This window comes from Xiphophorus couchianus, chromosome 1, assembly GCF_001444195.1.
Source record: "Xiphophorus couchianus chromosome 1, X_couchianus-1.0, whole genome shotgun sequence".
Lineage (NCBI taxonomy): Eukaryota > Metazoa > Chordata > Actinopteri > Cyprinodontiformes > Poeciliidae > Xiphophorus > Xiphophorus couchianus.
Window position 1 is genome coordinate 5,419,680 of NC_040228.1, and position 8,933 is coordinate 5,428,612.

Below are 8,933 nucleotides of genomic sequence, written 5' to 3' on the forward strand. Positions count from 1 at the left end.
GGCCCTTTGTGCGTTTAAGAAAACAGGTTTGAAACTTCAGACATCTGAAACGAGACATTAACATGCAACGTAAAATCTTACAAAAACAATGTTGTAGCAGAAAAACTGTTAGTATTCGAGATGCCGCAATGTTGCTAGAGAACTCACAGAGCTAACGCAAAAATAAAAGCAATATGGGGGGAAAGTACATAAACTGTCATTGTTCGTGAAAGAATAAATATATGAATAAATGTTATCGCACACACATCTTCAGAACAATTCATATGAACACATACACTTATGGAAAATATTCGCATTCTAGTTTGTGAAAAACTGTGTAGTTTCTAGCGTCAAGTGTGGAGCATGTCTTGTCTTTGCTGTTCGACCAAACCAAGATAATTAAAAACCCGCAAGAAATGTCACACAAAGGAAATTTCCGTATTTAATTATATTTAATTCTTGATAACGCAGTTCAAAGGTCAATCTTCAAGTTACTTTTATTTTTGAAATCATTGGCCGGAAGCGTATATATTTTTCTTCCGGTGTCAGAACGAACGTTGCGCGATACAACAGAGCTAGCTAAATGAAACGATAAACGTTTAGCAACTTCTCCTTTCCCCACCGTCCCACTTTTTTTTTCTCTGAAAAATTGTTGAAATTAATTTAGGGGCTGCCTTAAAGTGTGCAGGAATTTACGGAGAGGAACAGTTTTAACGCCCACGTTGTTCTTTAGGCTCTCAGAGACAGTTTGGGTTTTGTGGTTTTCTTTCGGGCCCAGGTGTCATGGAGGGTCCGTCCTGTCGGGTATCTGCTGGGGCAGAAGAACCCCGGCCGTCGGGCAGGAGGGACGCTGGGTCGGAGCCCACGTGGGACACGAAGACTCACTTTCGTGTGTGTCGCTTCATAATGGAAACAGGTGGGGAGGTGGGCCAAGGGTTGACCCTTGTCATTTAACATAATTTAGGACCATGCAGTCTACATGTGAGAGAGCAAAAGAATTTAAACTAGAGTTTATATAAGGTATATACATTTGGGGGGAATGTATTAGAAAAACCCTCTTCCCCTCTGCACATTCAGATGCAAACTTAACTAATATAGTGTAAGATGACCACTTAATAAGAGCAAGTGTTTTGATTGAAATTCTATTCTTTTAAAAGTTACAATTTTATGGTTGCGCCGATCTATTTTTTTCACTTCTGACACCGATACAAATATGAGGTTTGATACAGAGCAACGGCGCTGAAATGACTTAAGTTTCTTTTATTAAACACAGACATACAAGTACTGAAATCCAAATGTATGTGATAACTTTGCACCAGTACAGCACACTTTCATACACCAATAGCTTCACAAGCTCGGGCAAACATAGGAAAAACAACGTAACTTTAATTTGTTCAGTTAGTACAATTAGGAGTAGAATAGCCAATATAAAATACATGATAAAGAAACTGAAAATGTCAACAACAATAGGCTGACTGCCTTGGTCAACATGTAAAAAATCTCCAACAAATCTTCCTTCAAATGGTTCAATTACTAAATGCACTCACAAAGTTTCATTAGTAATTCTAAATATAATGTAAAATAAATAATAAAGCATGAGCATAGAGTTAGACTGAATAGATATGCCCTTGTGAATCAGGCACATTGTCACCAATACCCGATCTGGAATTTTATTTCAATATCAGGACTGATAGAGATATTAATATCGATTTGGTGTATTGGAATTTGCCTCATGACCTTTTACTTCATGAGGCAAATTCCCATTTCCAGTAGAACAGTGTCTGTACAGAATCAGGTTAAAGCTATCCAGCAGTAATTATCGAGTTATGACCGGAATAAAGCCTTCTGTTGGCATCTCACTCATTCAATGTGCAGCTTTGTAGTTATACATAGTGAGCCGTTGTATTTCATGTGTTGGGAGACCACTTCAGGATCATGGCAGTTTGTGAAACAGTTCATTGAAACAGGTCCATCATCACAGAAATGCATAATGTGTGTGACTCAGTTGTAAGGAGGTAAGATGGAAAACCTCCTAATCTTCTCTGCTTGGCTTCTTGTTGCTCAGGAGTGAAGCTTTGTATGCGCTCAGTACCCGTGGCAACGGCCTGTGTGTTGTACCATCGTTTCTTCCAGCGGGTCACATCCCGTGTTTATGAACCCTACCTGGTGGCCATGAGCTGCTTGTACTTGGCTGGAAAAGTGGAGGAGCAACACATCCGGACCCGGGACATCATCAATGTGAGCCACAGGTAGTACACATGGATATGTATTATTTGTTATTATTATTATTTGTAACTTATTTGTCAAAAAAAGTGGAAAAAAACCCCCAACACAAAATCAGTTTCCAACCTAAAGATAAAAAATAGATCTATAAAAATTTTCTGTTACAGAAATTCAATGCACTTATTCAATGGCAAAAAAAACCCTACTGAAAACTGAATTCAACTGAATATTAAAAAATATTATTATTATTATTATTATTGGAATAATACATGTTATTACTTATTATTAATAATAATATATCAATAATATTATTATTACAATAATATCATTATTGTTATTAATAGTAATAATAATAATATTGTTATTATTATGGCATTATAGGCCATGACACTGAAGAGTCACTTGTGCCTCCTGAATCTCAGGTTGCAGACCTCTGGCCTAATGCGACATATAGCCTACATCTTTAAAACTTTAACAAAAGGATGCGTTCATGAAAAGAGGGAAATGTCTAAATGTGAGTTGGATTTTTTTTTTTTTTTAAGTTATTTATATATTTTTCCCTAACTAAGGGTAACAACCTAAAACTTAACAACTTAAAAATGTTCTTAAAAGTACAATATACTGTATGTGTGGAGTTGGGCTTTGTGAGACGTCAGTGGCGACACATCCATCATCACGCTGTTCAGGTTACAGGACTTTCTGTTCTGTCCAGAAACTATGGAAGTGCTGGATATTTCCCACAATCCTTAGACCCCCTGGAGACAAAGTTGAAAGCTGAATTTAAATATAAATGAAAAGCCTTTCCATTCTGTCTGTTTGTGTCTCTCAGGTACTTTAACAAAGGCAGTGCTCCTCTCGAATGTGATAAGGAGTTCTGGGATCTAAGGGACAGCGTGGTGCACTGTGAGCTCCTCATCCTACGACAGCTCAACTTCCACGTCTCCTTTGAACATCCTCACAAGGTGTGAGTGTGTTCAAACGTCCATGTATCCCTGTCTTCCTCATCTAGTTGTCAGCCACTGTTATTGCCCAGTGCTGCTACTGATGTCTGTTTCTGTTTGCATGAAATTCATAAAAGTTTTACATCTTTTAATATAAATGAAGCTTGTTGAAAGGAAACTGCACAATTGGATTTAAATAAATCCATAGTGGTGTGAAAATGGACAAACAATGCCATCTAGTGGCTGAGATGTTACACCCTAATGCATGTAACTATTTCATCAAAAAGATTACAAAATGTGTGTGTTCTGTTGCTTCCTAGTGTTCAATGCAAAGTGTGTTTTCCGCTCTGCCCCTCTCTGCAGTATTTGCTCCACTACCTGCTTTCTGTGAAATCACTGGTGAACCGGCACACTTGGTCTCGAACCCCCGTGGCTGAGACTTCCTGGGCATTGCTGAGAGACTGTTACCATGGAGACATGTGCATCCGCCACACACCGCAACACATTGCGGTAGCTGCACTCTACCTGGCGCTGAGCAGCTATGGAGTGGAGCTGCCCGCTGGAGAGAAGGAGTGGTGGCAGGTATGTTAACAGTGAGAACGTGTGTGTGTGTGTGTGTGTGTGTGTGTGTGTGTGTGTGTATGAGTGGCAGAGAGAGGATAATTTAATGGGGCCGACTGCTTTGATTGGAAATTTCCCAGTTTCTGATCTCTGGAGAACTCTGTCGACTGATGGATGTTTTCCACAATTCCGCTTTCTCTTTAAGAACTATAGATGGCAACAAAATTATTATGTTATTTTCTGCTTCCTCAGTAAATTGAACATTTTACTCATTTAATACCAGAATTTCTAGATTATGACCCAGAGCATGTCTACATATAAAACTCAACTAAATGAATGATTGCTACATTTACTCCTCTGTCAGACAGGTTGTAGGTTTGATTTAATTAATGGGAAAATTAAATGCTGTCGTAACTCATCATCCAAGTATCTTCAAAGAGTCATTTTGGATGGTAAGGGATCTCCAGTAGCAGTCAGTCTTGCAACAAGTATGAAGAAGCCTCTCACTGAAGAACATTGCTGCATAGCAGTCATATGATTCTCATAATATGCTCTGGGAAGGTTTTCTAACATCCTGCAAAGAAATTCAAGCAGAAACTTTCCACAAACTCACAAGTTCAATGGATCAAGAATTGTGCAGGTGATATCAAAGAAGGTTCTATGTTAACATGTAACTCGGTCTGTTAAAATGTTTTTGATTGAAATAGCTTTTGATCTTAGTACATGTGACCACTTAATGCTGCACATTCAAAGAATGACCATTTGCAGTTCTTTATAATCCATAAAATATTTAGAAAATCTTCTGTGCATAATAATTTGGAACAGTGCATTTTGAGTTTCTTTATTTTTGAAATAATTACTGTTCTCATGGGGAGCTTTGTTCAGTAACATTTGATTTATACTGTAATAGTTCATGACTTCAAAATTATACTGACCATCATTTGCACTGACCATTTAAGAAAATCTGAGAAAATATCACTTGCATAATAATTTGGGACACGGTGTATTCAGCTTGTGAAAGCAAGGCTTTGTTCCCACGGTTACGCATCATAAAAGCTGTCCAAAAGTCAAGAATAAGGTCATATATCCTCGCAGCTGCACAGCAGCCAAAACCAGAGGAAATAATTGTCCAGATATGCATCACCTCAACCAGGAAATGATGAACACAAATCTACAAGAAGATCAAATTAGAACTACAGTAACAGCTTCGTCAACATGCTGCCACCATGAGTAGTTTTCATTAGCAATAATAGGACCAGAGGCATTGTCACACTGTGTGTGTGAGGCAGAGAGCAGCTGCTCTTACACTGCTCTGCAGTTTAACAGGATTTGACTAATGCTGCAAAACAAAGACAACCTGATTCAAGGGTTGAGTCTTCAGCATCTGATGTTAGTGGTGAGCAAAATTAGAATAATTAGCATTATGAACAGCATCATTCTCTAAACTCAGATTATCAAAACACTGGCGTCATTTGGACTACTGAACAGGATGAAACAGAACGACTTTCCAGAAATAAGCTTGCATGTACCAAATAAAATGCAGCTTTCCTTTTAGGTGCTTGTTGCCCATCTTGTTCTTTCTCTGACTTTATTCTTAAAGCCCTCATTATATACGGTGTGTTCACTGATGTGATAAAAGATTGGAGTTTTAAGTCCTACAAAGGGGAACATTTTCTAATTTCAGTCATTTGCTCAGTTCTTTTTTTATTTCTATCTTTAAAAGTCAAACCTAGATCTCACATTAATACAAATCCTTAAAATCAGACAAGATAACCCAACACATCACATATGGGAATGTGTCTTTCTGACACGTAACTCGATGAAAGCAGTTAGAATGTCATTTTAAGTAATCAGGAAGGCAGTATATTGTAAACCATAAAAGTTATTGAGATCTCAGGCGGCTGCGAGGTGTGCGGGCCGGAACGAGCCAAAGCACCACTGCATGTGGAAGCGGCGGCGGCTGAAACGTCAGATAGCTGGAAGCTGTTAAACAGTCACAGTGCAAATTAATTGAAGTGTAAGCTGATGTGTAGAGGCAGTTAAGCTGTCAGACGAAGACTGAAAGAGCTTTCAGGAAGCCGGTAGACTCCAACCAGGAGTTGGTCTGCTCTCGGCCAGATCTGGATTTTATCACAAGCTGCTGGAGCCGGGCAAATACTGATGCGGAATATTCCAGTTGGTACCAATGTTGATCCAAAAGTACTTGAGGAAAGCAGTTTGTTCTTTTGCAGGCTTTGATGTTTAGGTGCCACAATGTAGTTTATTTTTAGCGCCTTAAAAGCATCAGAGAGCTTGAAAGTTTTTCTATTGGGACCACATTGAATGACAGACCAACACAAAATAGTGTATATTGTGAAGTGGAAGGAAAATAAAACCTGGTCCTCCAAAGTTTTTAACAAACTTGATGTGTATTTGCATTCAGGCTCTCTGAGTCAATTCTTTCTAGAACCATCGTTTTTCTGCAGCTTCAGCTGCAAGACTTAAAAGACCACCTCAATCAGAAGACCTAAACATTCCTCCATTCTTCATGGAAACTAACATCTGGGAACATTTGTTTTCAAGTTTTGCTGCAGATTCTCAGGTGGCTTTAGGTCTGTTCTTTGACTAGATTCATATATGAATATGCTGACGAAATCATTCCGTTGTAGCTCTGGCTATATGTGTATCATTGTTGTCCTTTTAAAAGGAGACCATCTGCAGCAAGTCCTCTGCAGCGTCTGAGTTATTGTCCATGATTGTCTTTTATCATGCTCCATCCCAAACCATGTAATGGTTTTTAGAACCAACTCTGCTCTAAATGTCTCATAACTTCGACCCCGACCCGTCTGCTGCGCTCGCTGGTCTTCATGATGCTGGTTGTTCTCTAACAAACTTCTGAGGCCAGAAACAGAAAATCTGGACTTACGCAGATGAAGTTACACACAGCCGGACTCTGTTAGGACAGCTGATAGCGCTGCATTGTGTTTAGGTGCATCACATGTCAGAGGGCTGTCCCTATGATGAAGTATCGGGGTTATTGTACATAGAAGAAAACAAAAAATTGACCAAGGAGGAGTACATTTTTGCTAAACAAAGAATAAGAAAATAACTGAAAAATGTGAGATTAATTTCACATTATTTCTGAGGAAAAAAAACGTTGAAATTCTGTTGAAAATGAATAATAAAAAAAATTTCCACAATTTAAAGCATACATTTACAATGCTAAACACAAATTGTAAAGTCAGAAATTTGTAAGACAAAAACTCAAAATTTTTCAGATTATGAAGTCAAACAAAAAGTGACAGAAGTTTCAGGAAATGCACATGTGGATATCCTCCAGAGTGTAAGTGGTATATCAGACTCACTATGAACACCTCTGATGTGGTTAAACTTTTTGTTAAGGCCACATTTCTGTGTCAAAATGTATTTTTGTTATTGGTCTGATGTAATATTCTAATTTGAAATGTCTTTGTTGGCTGTAAGCAGAAAATAATCTTAATTAACAGAAATGAGCATCAATTTTTGTATAATTAATCTACGTAATCTGACTTGGTGATAACATTCCTGAAATAAATGGGCATTTTAATATTCTAAATTACTGAATAGGTTTCTAATAGTTTTAATGAATATACGTTGCTAATCCCAGAGGGAAATTCAAATTTCAGTTCAATACACTGTCATTTAAATCCAAATACATGGAAGAAAAAAAAATTAAAACCTTATTTCATTTTCCTTCCATGTCCTGATTACACACCACTGTGTGTTTCACATCCGATCCCAGTAAAACACTACAGTTAACTAGAAGAGCGAAGTCGGTTTAGGCAGACTGGTTCACTGCTGGATGAAAAGCAATTGTTCAGACTATATTGTATATACATATGACTTGCAATTCACCCTGATCATTGTGGGCTATAACACAGCAGGCCATAAAATGCATCAACGTAAAAATGTAGGTAATAAGATGATCACACTGATGTGTGAGTATGGAGGTTTTCTGTGCTACCGCTTCAAAAAAATATTTAGTCCAAAGATGCTTGTGCTGTCATGCAGACTGTTTCCTAGCGCTCTTCAGCTGGATTACATTACGGCTGTCTTCGACGGCACAGACGGCTTATGTAACTGTTAGGCATTCATTTATTGTTGGCTGCAATTCTAGTTTTCTTTTTCTTTTTTTTTTTTTGCGCCCTCTATTCACACGATTTCCTAAATGAGATCTCTTTTGTCACAGGTTTTATTTAGCAAGTCATCCGATTCCGATTGAAACGGAGAAAAGTCTCGTTTCGGTTCAGACCTCCTGCTCCGTCCCTGAAGGCCGCCGAATCTGGGTCGTTTCAAATGGCGTGTCAACCTTTGATGTCCCTCCTGCTCAGTGAGGCCAGGTGTGGAGCTGAAAGTCTCCGCCGTGTGTTTGTGCGTGTGTGTAGGTGCTGTGTGAGGACGTGACCAAAGCAGACATCAACGCTGTGATCTCAGACCTTCTCCGGCTGTATGACATGGAGGCCAAGTGTATCTGAAGGACAAAGCGGTGGACCGGAGAGCCACGTGGAAGTTCTGTTGGTGTCGGTGCGGGAAGAAGGTGAACATCCTCTGATCTGTGCAGTGGACGGCTGGGGTTCAGGTGCGTTTGAATATGTGTGCATCCGAGGCAGAGAAGACTTTGTTTTTGCCCCAGTTACCCTGTGGAGCTGAGAAAATCGTACCTGCAATACCGCTGTCTGCCACTGAGGGGAGACATGTCTCACTTTTGGGTGTCTCAACACTGCATGAGACAGGTTTGTACTTCAGATACCACAGTGGGAAGTCCTAGACCTCTCTGTGTAATTATTGGTACATTGGTTTGTAATAAAAGAGAATAAATAAAAATGTTATGGAATTGTGAATGAAGGTGGGCTTTTCTTGTTGAGCTGCATCACAACACATGTCTGCATTTCCAAATGTTTTTTTTCACCAAATACAAACCAAAATGTATTCATATATTTGAAATCCAGAATTAATTTCTGAGACCATTTATTACTAGCAAGTCTATTGAAATGAGGGGTGTAATAAATGCTTCTGTTGCTCTGCTTTTCCACTTCAGTATTTAGAATTTATTCATTTATTACAGGGATAATCCATTCTTTCAAAAGCAACATGAAAATCCAGTAAACAGCCTTCTGACACACTTGTCTTCAGAAAATAACAAAACTGCTACATTTGGAGGAAAAATAAAGCCCCTTTCCAATCGTCAGACTCCCATCCCAACTGTGACCT

At 38.8% G+C, this 8,933-nt stretch overlaps 1 protein-coding gene across 2 annotated transcripts; it reads left to right on the top strand.

Annotated features, from left to right (window-relative positions):
* Window positions 1-506: 506 nt before the first annotated feature.
* On the top strand, window positions 507-8,563 carry ccnq (cyclin Q). Of its 2 annotated transcripts, none has more exons than XM_028024398.1 (5): window positions 507-895; window positions 2,045-2,228; window positions 3,032-3,164; window positions 3,507-3,725; window positions 7,912-8,563. In XM_028024398.1, the coding sequence occupies exons 1-5, from the start codon at window positions 763-765 to the stop codon at window positions 7,942-7,944; spliced, it is 702 nt and encodes a 233-aa protein (XP_027880199.1). In that variant the 5' UTR covers window positions 507-762; the 3' UTR covers window positions 7,945-8,563. The 2 variants fall into 2 exon arrangements, with proteins under 2 accessions (XP_027880199.1, XP_027880193.1); XM_028024392.1 differs by having other exon boundaries at window positions 508-895; window positions 8,108-8,563.
* Window positions 8,564-8,933: the final 370 nt, after the last annotated feature.

Bases quoted from the DNA above. Each gene is read 5' to 3' on its own strand.
- ccnq (XM_028024392.1), top strand. From the start codon at position 763: ATGGAGGGTCCGTCCTGTCGGGTATCTGCTGGGGCAGAAGAACCCCGG. The intron at 896-2,044 runs GTGGGGAGGTGG...CTTGTTGCTCAG, and splicing joins TCGCTTCATAATGGAAACAG to GAGTGAAGCTTTGTATGCGC. The intron at 2,229-3,031 runs GTAGTACACATG...TGTGTCTCTCAG, and splicing joins ATCATCAATGTGAGCCACAG to GTACTTTAACAAAGGCAGTG.